The 14,182-nt window shown below is 40.5% G+C and overlaps 1 protein-coding gene across 1 annotated transcript in view; it reads right to left on the reverse strand.

Moving 5' to 3' along the window:
* Positions 1 to 2,372: 2,372 nt before the first annotated feature.
* Positions 2,373 to 14,182, reverse strand: part of IL23R (interleukin 23 receptor) — a 72,253-nt gene continuing 60,443 nt past the window's right edge. The window contains exons 9-11 of the mRNA XM_006075560.4: positions 11,678 to 11,783; positions 7,069 to 7,159; positions 2,373 to 3,383 (exon numbers count right to left, since the gene is read on the reverse strand). Of these exons, the coding sequence (XP_006075622.1) occupies positions 2,748 to 3,383; positions 7,069 to 7,159; positions 11,678 to 11,783 (833 nt within the window). The 3' untranslated portion in view covers positions 2,373 to 2,747. The remainder of the gene's footprint in view (positions 3,384 to 7,068; positions 7,160 to 11,677; positions 11,784 to 14,182) is intronic.

The following is a 14,182-nucleotide window of genomic DNA, read 5'->3' on the forward strand; positions in this document are numbered from 1 at the left end:
CAGTGACAGAGGAGCCTGGTGGGCTACAGTCCATGGGGCCACAGAGTTGGACACAACTGAGCAACTGAGCATATTAATTAAAAATGCCTTACACAGAGTAGGGGCCTTCAATGCTTCAGTGAAAACTTGTTGAAAAAAAGAATCAAAGAAAGAAAACCCTTTTCTGTTGATCAAGTTCGCATGATGATGAAGCAGTTAAGTTTTTCTCTGAGTTTGGACAATAGCAGGCACATTGCTTTGGTTGTAAGTATAGCCTCCATTTTTAGTCTGTTGGGACCAACAAGGTCAGTGGCATGGGTGGAACTAGAAGTGTCTCCTCTGTGCTAAATATGATGTGGGTGTGGGAAGACACTGTGACGAGAGAAAGCAGCTCCTTCCTGCTCCAGGGGGGCAAGAAGGAGATGTTGTAAAGGAGGCACCAACTGCATTGAAACAAACACAGAAGATCGGATAATGCTTCAATCCTTTAAGCTTGACAAAAGCTTTTTTATGTGTGGCAGGTTACACTTATACTGAAATATACTCTGAAAATATTCTTTACTTGTTAACAGATGTCTTCATCAGATTGGTAAACATCAAAGATTCATCTTGGTCTTTCGTTATCTCTATCTCAAATACTACCTGCATCTTTGCTTCATTACGTTCTCCATTTAGGTAAGAATAAAGCAAAAGCATATGATCATTTACAAGTCAAGATATTTAATATTAGCATTTTGCTAGTGATTTAAAATATACAGCTTTCTGAATATGTAAAATACAACAAATATATACATATTTTAGGACAAACAGAATTTCATAGTAGAAGATACATTTTTTTTTTTACACTAACAGTAATGTTCATTTTGGAGCACAATGGCTTTAGTAAGTGATATAAAGTAAAATAAAGAGGATTGTCCAAAAAGCCAAATAAATGAATTGTGATAAATTATATGTTGGCCATTAGCAGTTTTCATAACTAGAATTACGAATGACCAAATGATTTATCATCCAAAGGGATGCTTCTGAGAAGGAAAGGGCACACTGGCCACAATTAACAAAAACCAGGATAAGCCAGGATATTTGGTCATCCTCCTCATGGGGACATCTAATGACAAAACTACTTTGGGTTTTTGTTTTTGTTTTTTCCAAAAGCCAAGACAAAACAAACTAGCTTGCTCAATATGCTGAACACTGGTCCTTTTTTGATTAATTGCTTTGGTACAGTAAAATTAAGGAGAAGGCAATGGCAACCCACTCCAGTATCCTTGCCTGGAAAATCCCATGGATAGAGGAGCCTTGTAGGCTATAGTCCATGGGGTCGCTAAGAGTCAGACAAGACTGAGCGACTTCACTTTCACCTTTCACTTTCATGCATTGGAGAAGGAAATGGCAACCCACTCCAGTGTTCTTGCCTGGAGAATCCCAGGGACGGGGGAGACTGGTGGGCTGCTGTCTATGGGGTCGCACAGGGTTGGACATGACTGAAGCGACTTAGCAGCAGCAGCAGCAGCACAGTAAAATTAAACTATTTAATCTGAATATAAATTATCATTGACAACTGTTAGAATAGGAAGAGAAATTCAGTTGGTAATTGCTCAATTTTCAAATGGCTCTGATCATTAGAAAAAGTTTCCCCTTGATGTAAAAATTAATCATAGTAGAAAAGTCTGCTGGTTACCATTTCTCAGCTTAAAAACATGCATTTTGTGTTTTTAAGATTACCCACTTCCAATGTTGACCTGGTTGGCAGAGAGCTCACCTCCAACCCCAGCCCTTATTGGCTGTGGTCATCAGGAGTCCTTTGTTGAGAGGATTCTGAGGTCACCTTAGGGCCAGCAGCAAGGCATATGGTGATGTGTTAATGGTGTTTATAGGAGACATGGACTATGGGGCAGTGACAGGTGTGGCAAGTATTGCCATCCCAGATTTGGAAATACACCTGTTTTTACAATAATTTTCTGACAGACATCCAATACAAAAGAAATAATTACACCTTGTTGATCCTGCTTCTTCTACCTCAATAAGTCTGAAAGTGAAGTGATGTCGCTCAGTCGTGTCCGACTCTTTGCGACCCCATGGACTGTATGTAGCCTACCAGGATCCTCAGTCCTTGGGATTTTCCAGGCAAGAATACTGGAGTGGGTTGCCATTTCTGTAATTAACACATCAGCTACACCACAGAAGAACAACGTCGTCACTCTTAACTAGAATGAAGACAACCACCTCATGATTTCCACACATCACTGTTTACAACTCTCTCAGTCCAAAATCAAAACAAGGAAGGTCACATTCTTAATACCTGAATAGAAAGCAGTAAAAAAACAAACAAAACAAAACACAGTAAACATGTAATTAATTGTTCCTCTGTTTCCATCTCTTATTTGTTTGGTTGTTTGAGGGCTATATTTTTATCTACTAAGTAATAAAATGAAAATTAAACTTGTTTTTCCTCTTGTAAGCAAATACTAATAGCTCGATTTTAAAAAACTATTTTCCGCACTTATTTCATTACCATGTATTTTGCATTATTTATCCTTCATACAGAGAGATCTGTTTAGTGCCTTGCAATGAGGAAAATTTTTAAAAGATATAGTTGAAACATTTTTTAAAATATCGAAGTCTTCTTTAATATTTCTGCTGCTTTTGTGGCCATGAAGTATGTTTCATCTTTTGATCTTAATTCTCTAATTAAAAAAATTGGGCAGAATTAAATTTGTGTTGAGAGAGAGCCCTCTTCAGATTGCAAGGCAGCTTTTGACTACACAAATCTACTTTTCTAAGAGTGAAATCCGATTGAAGTGGCTTTCCAAAATATTTTGTGGAAAGTAAGAATTAATAGATGGCAACTCTTTGTTCATGCTCCCCAAACAGGAGACAAATTCATCAGGCAGCAGGGTTTGTTCTGGAATAGTTTCATTCAGTAATGCATCTTCCAGAAGCATGGCAGTTTCCCCCTCTATTGACTTTTGTATGTCCAGAGGACTGCATTCTCCTTGATTTAAAATGAGGCTTAATTCTTCAAGAAATAGTGTGTTGCTTAGTGAATTTGTACTTGAGACAGAAAAAGCAAAATCAGGATATTTTTTAAACCTGGCATTGTTTCCCAAGTTTAAGAAATCAGCTGGTGGTTCCAGAATTGAGCAAGCTGTTTCATTATCATTGCTGAGATGGTTTCCCCCAGGGAGAAAACTTGAAATCTGGGGTTTATACCCAGTGTTGAGATCAGGAATATAAACAACTGTAGTGTCAGTGAGGCTCTCTTTTCTCTCCAGGCATCCTGTATTGTTTTGTTTCTTGTAGCCCATGGGTTTTTCTTCTGGGAGAATGATTTCTATCTCTGTAATCACTGGATCAACATATAGGACCTGTTCGCTGGAACTGTTATTCATAAACTCATTTCTTTCCTAGGAAGGAAAGACACTTTTATTTTACAAAAGACATTTAAAGGAGCAAACAGGGTAAATAAGGACTAGAATTTTGCTTTCCCTTGACTTTCCTTTCCCCCTTGCTTTTCTTCATAGTGTTTCTCTTCCCATATGATTTCCTACTTTTGTCTTGTTACTCTGCTCCTTTCCAAAGGTTTGTTAAATTCTCCCAGGAAGGGATTGAAGGAAAGGAGTAATAAAAATAATCCATGCTGTAAGCACATGTCTTTATTTATGAATTTTAAAGAGAAAGAAGCCTTTTGCTTGTTAACTTACATATTATCTCAGTGCCTTTTAAAATTTTGTAATATTTTGTAATATTATAGAGCTTTACTAGAAGAAAATACTTTGTTGCTTAAGTAAAAGCCACCTGATGCGAAGAACTGACTCATTTGAAAGACCCTGATGCTGGGAAAGATTGAAGGCAAGAGGAGAAGGGGACAACAGAGGATGAAATGGTTGGATGGCATCATTGACTCAATGGACATGAGTTTGAGTAAACTCTGGGAGTTGGCAATGGACAGGGAGGCCTGGCGTGCTGCAGTCCATGGGGTCACAAAGTTTTGGACATGACTGAGCGACTAAACTGAACTGAAAAGGGCACAGAAAATCCTGTTTTGCTTCCATTTGAGAATAAAGTTGTGGTAAATGCTTTGGGTTGTGGCTCCAAAGGTGGGCAGCTGCTCACAACTCAGACATGTCTGTGGTGATCAGTCAGGAGGGTGGGTGAAGATAGTTTTTATTTGTATAAAAGCCTGATGACTTTTCTGTTAAGAGAAGGGCTCATGGCCTTCCACCTGATGGGTGGCTTCCTGGGGCAAGTAACTCCCACCCAACACAGTTATAAAATTATAGCTGCTCGCTATGGTGGAATGTTTGAGTCCTTCCAAAATTCATATGTTGAAGCCCTGTGATGATATTAGGTGGGACCTTTGGGAGGTAATTAGGTCATGAGAGTGGAGCCCTCATAAATAGGATTAATGTTCTCATAAGAAAAGACACAAGAAAACTGATCTCTCAGTCTGCCATCTGAGGATATATCAAGAAGACAGCCGTCTGTAAGAGAGCTCTCACTAGGAACCACATCTGCTTGTGTCTTAATCTTGGACTTCCCATTTAAGCTGCCCAGTCTGTGGTATTCTATTGAGGGTCCTGAACTGACTAGACTACCACCTCTTAGTATTTTGGCAGAAAGCAAAACCTCATCTGAGGGAAACCCTAAGGTTCATTTCTAATTCCAAGAGCTCAGGATGGGAAGGAAGCTTGGCAAAAGGAAGACCTTGAATAAAGTGGGGTGAAATATCATTAAATTTTTTTCAACTAAGCCTCCCCAGGGCCTTTGCTAGGTTTGTGTTGGGAAGGGCAGACATATAGTCATGGATCAGATGTAGTCAAAGGAACTAGATTTGCTATTGTAAACCAAGAGGAAGGGGGTGTTTTCCCCTCTTCAGGTTGGCAGCTGAATGGAGAAGTACATAGGGGTCAGACCACAGTGAAGGACACAAAGCAAGGACTAGTCCAGAGTGAGGACACTAAAGGAAGAGGAGAATCTGATCACACCGAGGTCAGGGACAATTATCTGAACCACAGAATGTTCCCAGTTCCCCAGGATAACTAGTGGGGCAACAAGACAGAGTGACTAAGTGGAATGAATATCAAGACCATGGGATTTATCAGCTGTAGTTTACTGACTGTGTACTTGCCCTTCAGCCAGTTGTTAACTATTTACTTTATTCTATGTATGGGTTCAGTTATTCCAGACCACCCCTTCACTATGTACAACATTACCTTCTTAGAGTCAACCATGTCCACACTCTTTCCTTTAAGTATCCAGTGACAAGGATCCCTCCTCCTGCTCATGGTAGGCTTTTCCTTCTCAACCCTTCATAGTCTTGTTTGCTCAATCCTCGCCCTACCTCTGCCACCCCATACTAGTCCTTTCAAGCCCACCCATTTTAGTACAAATACAATTCTGAGTCCACCCTGCTCTGTAGCTGTTGTTACACATAGGTTGCATCAGTACCATCAGTACTGAGAGCATTTGACCATGTGTCAGCATAGCCCCTTTCTTACTTCTCTTCTAGTCTACACTCATCAAAAGATGTCTCCACGTCCATCCCCACTTCTTTATCTTCTATTCACTTCTAACTGAACCCTTGGATGGACCACTGGTGACCTACTCCTTGTCATATTCCATAGGCACATTACACTCTTTATAAGCCCTCTATAAAGTCAGCATTGAGGACTCTTGCTTCTTGACACTTTGCCCACCCCTCACAATGCTAATTTCTCACAGTAGTTTTCAAACGCTTAACAGTGTTCTCAACACTGGCTGTATAGTGGATTCACATGGGAAACTTTGAAGATGCCGACACCTGGGTCTCCCCATATCAGCCCTCCCCCCAAAGATCCTGGCCTCCCCCCAGAGATTGTGGCCTGGGAATCAGGATTCTAAAATGCAATCAAGGCTGAGAACTTAAGGACTTATCTAGGACTCTGAAAGGAATTGATTAGCGGGCTCACTAGATCTCCAGACAGAACCACTTTTACTTGTTTTGCAATACTTGTCTACTTGAACATCATTTGAACATTGGGTCCCTAGGCTAAAAATAAATTTAAGCTTGAAAACTGTTGGTTGGCAGAATGAAGTCTGAGTTCCATAACAAGGCTTCCTGTGCCCTGATCCCACTGTACGTGCAGTGCTTAGTCACTTTAGTCATGTCTGACTCTGTGCGACTACTCTGCATTCCCCCATTATTCCAGCCACTCCTCACATCAAATGTTTCCACAAAGCCACACCCAGCAGGCTCTTCTCACCTCTGTACCTTTGCTCATGTAGTCTCCCTATTTTGAATGTTCTCTGTCTCTCCTGAGCAATTCCTTCCCATCTCTTAATATATTTCCTCTACATTCTCATGTTTGGTCTCATTTCTTTCACTATACTACGTTGCTGCATTTCAATGCTTAGATGATGTGTCTGTCCAATCAACTGAGTTTTGAGCCCCTTGACAGCCAGGCCAGAGAGCCAGAAAGTTAAGAGCACACATAGCAGATTCTTTCCTCTCCTCCATAACCAGCAGCTGCTCCTTCAAAACCTGCAAGATCCCCTATTGCCTCAGGATCTTCCCAGGACAATCTTCAATTCTTTGTTGAACTGGAGACCTGGTCTATTTTACCCCTGGTGATACCATCTGCCACAGTCTCCTCACATCCATCTTCTCGAATTCCACTGGGTCTCAGAAGCAAAGTAGTATCTTCCTTGGGCTCCACCTGCTTCTCCAACTTGTGTAAAACAGAAGCCCCTTTGTGTCTCTGAGGTCCTTCTATTGAGATTTTATTCCCTGTCCCTTTGATCTCTAGGGACACCTACCAATTGTTTGGCCACCAAGTAGCTCTGGCACCTGGCTTACAATCTTCTTCTTCACTTTTCTCTTTTGAATAGCATTGCTTCTCTCTTCCATCTCTCTTTTCTTCCCCTAACCCATTCTCTCATTTCTCTTAAGTATGATCTGAAATATGTACAGTTTTATTTCTGCATATGTTTATACAGTTGTGCAAATATGCACACACATTTATTTATTTTAATGGAAATTCTACTTTAACTATTGGACTGTGCTCTTGGTCTCAGCTGCCATTTAGTTTGTACTTCATGGTGTTTGGTTACCTGAAGTATTTTCACAACTTTACTGTTTTCCATATTAGGAATATCTTCATAGAGCCATTTTGGTATTAGCAATAAGATTCTTCTTTTAATTCTAAAAAACAAAAAATGACACATTAAGATAAGTATCTTACTGGAGGACTGGTGCAGGCAATCATCTTGGATATTAGGAAATAAACTAGAATAGAATGCATAATAAAAGTTAAAATTTCCAATGCAGGAACTAAGATTTCCATATCTTTAAAAGTTATATGGGAAGTTGATTCAGGATCTTTTCAGATGTTCCTCTTCTCCATATTGCTCTGCCTCCAAGGAGTCGGAACATTCCAAAGCACTCATGCTAGATTCAAGATAAGCGGGAGAACCACCCAGGAAGTGAAACTATACATACGTTAAATATGGCAAAGCATTATAAGTGGAGACGTTAGTGTGGAAAAGTTTGTAAAACTTGGATAAATGTAAAACTTTCCAAGAGGAGCATAACCATAAAGAAATATTAAAGAAGAGAATGTCATATAGGAAAATTATAATATTTGAGCTCCTCTAATTGTGATGATTCTAAATAAGGTTGAGAGAGAGTGGTAGCCACAAACTTTCCTTATGTGGTCGGAGTAGGAGCCTGGAGAAATTGTCTTTCAATTGTATGGCATGGAGAGAACACCAGTTTTTACTTCACTTGTGTACTTATTAAGGATCTCTGGGGTTGTGTGACAGAAAGAAGAGGGAGAAGCCATGAACACCCCACTTTCCCTCCGAAGCTACCCTTTGGCACTGCCACTGTGTTGAAAGCACTTTCTACATTTATGTAAACACTGATTTGAGCAAAAAGGTTGTCTCGGGAGTTTAGGTTGGGAGCTTAGAAGAGACTACAGTGAGCTCTGGCACATTATTACATGTTAACAATGCACAACACAGATCAGGCTTGCTTATTTATCTGCTTATGCAGCTTCTATAAGAACTTCAACTAATTAACCATCAAAATGGCTGCACAGACTTTGCTAGCTCAACTTGACCTTGAATTGTAGCATAAAACTAGTTTCTTTACATATATTTATACAACGTTTTATGGTTCAGTTTCTTTTACTATTTCATATTCCTTTAGCATACCTAAAATTAGAACAAACTGGTAAATTCATGATACTGTAGAAAAGTTTTTATACAGCATGCTGATACAGTGAGAAAAAAATATTCTTTCAATATCATGGTAATACAAGTCTATGCCCCAAGCAGTAACGCTGGAGAAGCTGAAGTTGAACGGTTCTATAAAGACCTACAAGACCTTCTAGAACTAATACCCTCAAAAGATGTACGTTTCATTATAGGGGACTGGAATGCAAAAGTAAGAAGTCAAGAAACACCTGGAGTAACAGGCAAATTTGGCCTTGGAGTACAGAATAAAGCAGGGCAAAGGCTAATAGCATTCTGCCAAGATAATGCACTGGTCATAGCAAACACCCTCTTCCAACAACACAAGAGAAGACTCTACACATGGACATCACCAGATGGTCGACACCAAAATCAGATTGATTATATTCTTTGCAGCCAAAGATGGAGAAGCTCTATACAGTCAGCAAAAACAAGACCGGGAGGTGACTGTGGCTCAGATCATGAACTCCTTATTGCCAAATTCAGACTTAAATTGAAGGAAGTGGGGAAAACCACTAGACCGTTCAGGTATGACCTAAATCAAATCCCTTATGACTATACAGTGGAAATGAGAAATAGATTTAAGGGACTAGATCTGATAGACAGAGTGCCTGATGAACTATGGATGGAGGTTAATGACATTGTACAGGAGACAGGAATCAAGACCATCCCCAAGAAAAAGAAATGCAAAAAAAGCAAAATGGCTGTCTGAAGAGGCCTTACAAATAGCTGTGAAAAGAAGAGAAGCAAAAAGCAAAGGAGAAAAGGAAAGATATTCCCATCTGAATGCAGAGTCCCAAAGAATAGCAAGGAGAGATTATAAAGCCTTCCTCAGTGATCAATGCAAAGAAATAGAGTAAAACAACAGAATGGGAAAGACTAGCTATCTCTTCAAGAAAATTAGAGATACAAAGGGAACATTTCATGCAAAGATGGGCTCAATAAAGGACAGAAATGGTATGGACCTAACAGAAGCAGAAGATATTAAGAAGAGGTGGCAAGAATACACAGAAGAACTGTACAAAAAAGATCTTCATGACCCAGATAATCATGATGGTGTGATCACTCACACTCACCTAGAGCCAGACATCCTGGAATGTGAAGTCAAGTGGGCCTTAGGAAGCATCACTATGAACAAAGCTAGTGGAGGTGGTGGAATTCCAGTTGAGCTATTTCAAATCCTGAAAGATGATGCTATGAAAGTGCTTCACTCAATATGTCAGCAAATTTGGAAAACTCAGCAGTGGCCACAGGACTGGAAAAGGTCAGTTTTCATTCCAATCCCAAAGAAAGGCAATGCCAAAGAATGTTCAAACTACCTCACAATTGCACTCATCTCACACATTAGTAAAGTAATGCTCAAAATTCACCAAGCCAGGCTTCAGTGATACACGAACCGTGAAGTTCCAGATGTTCAAGCTGGTTTTAGAAAAGGCAGAGGAACCAGAGATCAAATTGCCAACATCCGCTGGATCATCGAAAAAGCAAGAGAGTTCCAGAAAAACATCTATTTCTGCTTTATTGACTATGCCAAAGCCTTTGACTGTGTGGATCACAATAAACTGTGGAAAATTCTGAAAGAGATGGAAATACCAGACCACCTGACCTGCCTCTTGAGAAACCTGTATTCAGGTCAGGAAGCAACAGTTAGAACTGGACATGGAACAACAGACTGGTTCCAAATAGGAAAAAGAGTATGTCAAGGCTGTATATTGTCACCCTGCTTATTTAACTTATATGCAGAGTACATCATGAGAAATGCTGGGCTGGAGAAAGCACAAGCTGGAATCAAGATTGCTGGGAGAAATATCAATAACCTCAGATATGCAGATGACACCACCCTTATGGCAGAAAGTGAAGAGGAACTAAAGAGCCTCTTGATGACAGTGAAAGAGGAGAGTGAAAAAGTTGGCTTAAAGCTCAACATTCAGAAAATGAAGATCATGGCATCTGGTCCCATCACTTCATGGCAAATAGATGGGGAAACAATGGAAACAGTGGCTGACTTTATTTTGGAGGGCTCCAAAATCACTGCAGATGGTGATTGCAGCCACGAAATTAACAGACGCTTACTCCTTGGAATAAAAGTTATGACCAACCTAGACAGCATATTTAAAAGCAGAGACATTACTTTGTCCACAAAGTCCGTCTAGTCAAGGCTATGGTTTTTTCCACTAGTCATGTATGTATGTGAAAGTTGGACTATAAAGAAAGCTGAACACCGAAGAATTGATGCTTTTGAACTGTGGTGTTGGAGAAGACTCTTGAGAATCCCTTGGACTGCAAGGAGATCCAACCAGTCCATGCTAAAGGAAATCAGTCCTGAATGTTCATTGGAAGGTCTGATGTTGAAGCTGAAACTCCAGTACTTTGGCCACCTCATGTGACGAGCTGACTCATTTGAAAAGACCCTGATGCTGGGAAAGATTGAAGGCAGGAGGAGAAGGGGATGACAGAGGATGAGATGGCTGGATGGCATCACTGACTCAATGGATGTGAGTTTGATAAACTCCAGAAGTTGATGAAGGACAGGGAGGCCTGGTGTGCTGCAGTCCATGGGGTTGCAAAGAGTTGGACACCACTGAGTGACTGAACTGAACTGAACTGAAGGAGAATGCACAATGAGGCTGCTAAAACACTAACAAAATTGGTTCAAAGTGATGAGTTCAGACACTGCCACACTTCTCTTCAGACTGACTCAGGGGATTTATTTGGGTAGAACTTGAAGCAGGTTACAGCTTAACTACTGTGAAGAATCCAGGCACAGTAGACAGACTTGAGGCACACTGAGAAGACTGCATAGGGAGAGAAAGAACATGGGCTGAGATGTCAGCTGCCTCTGGACTCCTGGCTTGTGTTTGGTGACCTTGGTTTGAGCACTCACCCTCTCTACACTTTATCTAAATCATCTGTAAAATAGGTCACTTAGCTTTTCTGGCAGGGTCGCTGCAAGGATTAAAAGAATGACATTTGTAAAGAGTTTGGCATGGATAGATTCCCTGATGCTCAGTTGTTAAAGAATCCACCTGCAATGCAGGAGACCCCAGTCTGATTCCTGGGTGGGGAACATCCCCTGGAGAAGGGATAGGCTACCCACTCCAGTATTCTTGGGTTTCTTTTGTGGCTCAGCTGGTAAAGAACCTGCCTGCAATGCAGAAGACCTGTGTTTGTTCCGTGGGTTGCGAAGATCCCCTGAAGAAGGGAAAGGCTACCCACTCCAATATTCGGGCCTGGAGAATTCCATGGACTGTATAGTCCATGGGGTCCCAAAGAGTTGGACACAACTGAGCGACTTTCACTTTCACTTTTTGGCATGGATGCATACTCATTAAATACTGTTCCTTTTATTTTGCCTTTTTCTCAGGAGAAGTGTTGATGAATTTTTAAAATAAATCACATAGTTGACTACATTTTGATGGTACAAATATATGGTCTAAATGAGAAAACAAATTCAACAAAAACCTACCCAATTCGAAGCGATCTGTTAAATATCCCAATCAAAGCTAGAACTGACAGCATAACAGCAAAGAAGACCATTCCCAGTAAAAGTCCAATGTCTTGTTTCCTGTTGTCTGAAAGGAAAGAAAAATAATTTTAGCTATAATTTCCATCTTGGCTACCTGATGTGAAGAACTGACTCATTGGAAAAGACCCTGATGTTAGGAAAGATTGAAGGCAGACGGAGAAGGGGGTGACAGATGATAAGAAGGCTGGATGGCATCATTGACTTAATGGACATGAGTTTGAGTAGACTCCTGGAGATGGTGAGGGACAGGGAAGCCTGGAATGCTGCAGTCTGTGGGGTCACAAAGAGTTGGACACGACTGAACAACAACATGTGATACCAGAATCACTGTTCTCTCTATTCTGCTCCAAGTGAAGATCATTAATCTCAAAGGAAACAGGAAGAAGAAATAAAATTAACCTTTACCTCAGGCTGTAAAGTGACTGCCATTCCAAACTGCACAACAGTATCTTTTGTTTGAGAAGATTGGGTTGCATGGATCTGAGGTCAGTGGGTTTCTGGAATTGAGTCTCTGGCAAATGTGGTCAGTGTTAGACATTTTTTATGAGCTTGTGCTTGCATATTTTATATTTAAAAAAGTGTAGTGATGAACCTCATTTGGTTTGTCTGACACAAGTGAGAATTCCCAATTGCTTGTGACAGAGGCTAAAGCTGGCCACAATCACAACTGAGGGTTTTTTGGTTTGTTTAACCTTTTGTACAAGACAGAAGTTATGTACAGATTGTCACCATTCTTCAAAATTTACTGTTCATGAATTTCTTCCTGCTGAAAAAGGGCACTCTACTTAGAGCAATATACAAGAGAGAAATTCAAATTGTCATATATTTTGCACTGATATTTTATTTTAGAAACAATGCTTCTTTTGAATTCTGAAGTAGAATTAATCACCTGAAATCTTTAAATAAATAATATATTCAACATGTATTACCTGCCAAGCCCGTCACATTTTCTCCCTGCTGTTGCTGCTGCTAAGTCACTTCAGTTGTGTCCGACCCTGTGTGACCCCATAGACGGCAGCCCACCAGGCTCCCCTGTCCCTGGGATTCTCCAGGCAAGAACACTGGAGTGGGTTGCCATTTCCTTCTCCAATGCAGGAAAGTGAAAAGTGAAAGTGAAGTTGCTCAGTCATGTCCGACTTTTAGCGACTCCATGGACTGCAGACTACCAGGCTCCTCTGTCCATGGGATTTTCCAGGCAAGAGTACTGGAGTGGGTTGCCATTGCCTTCTGCTCATTTTCTCCCTAGTACATGAAAAACCCTATTTTCTGTTTTCAAATGTAGACTGTAATTGAGACATGATTTGTCACATGGAGTTGTATCTAAGCCATGCTGTGTATTGTCTCCTTCCATCCTCCTTCCTCCCTTTGACAAATGTTTATCAGATATTTACTACGTGACAGGCACTGAATCGGCCCTACCCTAGTTATTTCCCAGCTGCACCTAACATACACTTGGGGGTCTCCAGGCTGTCCAGCCCCTCTCCTAAAGCCAGCTGGTGGGCTGGGGGTCAATGTGGCTTAGTTCACTCCTGGTCCCTGTGGGGTATGGAGTTAGTGTTTTCCTAGGACTAAAATACTAGTGCTGAGAATTTCAAGCCACTAATGGGAGGACTGACTGCCAGCCATTAAAGCCTAGAAGATGATGGAGGATCCCTAAGTTAACATGGGATCAGGTAAAGGGGTGTGAGGAGTAGAGCAGAGTGACCAAAAGTACAAGCCGAGATACCTGGGTTCCAATTGGATACTGCCATTTATCAGCTCTGTAACCTCAGAGCATAATAATGAACTTGCTGAAGCTCAAGTTTCCTTTTCTGTAAAATGATATCTGTCTAATAGAGCAGCCATGAGTTCCTAGCCTCCACAGTTCCCACAGCAATACCAAGGTGCTGGTCTGTGTAAGCGTCTGTAATTAGGGATCTTTACGGAACCTAAGTACTTGGTTCATAATTGATTCACATAATACAAAATTTAGAGTACCCTTACTGTGCTTCGTCTTTATAGCGCTTACTGCCACCTTACTTTTCTTGTTTTGTTTGTTGTTTACCTCCTCCCAACACACATTCATCTATCTAGAAAACAAACTTCATGAAGATGGGCTTTGTTCGTTTTTTCACTGCCGATTCCCCAATACTCAAAATAGTGACTTAGAATATGTGCCTGGCAACACAGAATGTTTTTTTAATAAATAAATAAATAAAAATCCAAAGAACATAAATATTGCCTGCAAAAGTTTTTATACTGTTCCTGCCATATTTCTGTGCAAGGAAATAAATGTTCCACAACCTGATCTCATATCTTTTTATGCCTAAAACATGTTGGTATGCTTATCAATGGAAAATACCTAGTCATACTAACAAATAAAATGGCAGCTGGTTTGTGTAAGAGAAGGAGCACAATAGACTTTAGGATTTGGAAAATCAGATTTGAATTTTAGTTCAAATAAGT

The sequence above is a fragment of the Bubalus bubalis genome, chromosome 6, assembly GCF_019923935.1.
Source record: "Bubalus bubalis isolate 160015118507 breed Murrah chromosome 6, NDDB_SH_1, whole genome shotgun sequence".
Classification (NCBI taxonomy): domain Eukaryota; kingdom Metazoa; phylum Chordata; class Mammalia; order Artiodactyla; family Bovidae; genus Bubalus; species Bubalus bubalis.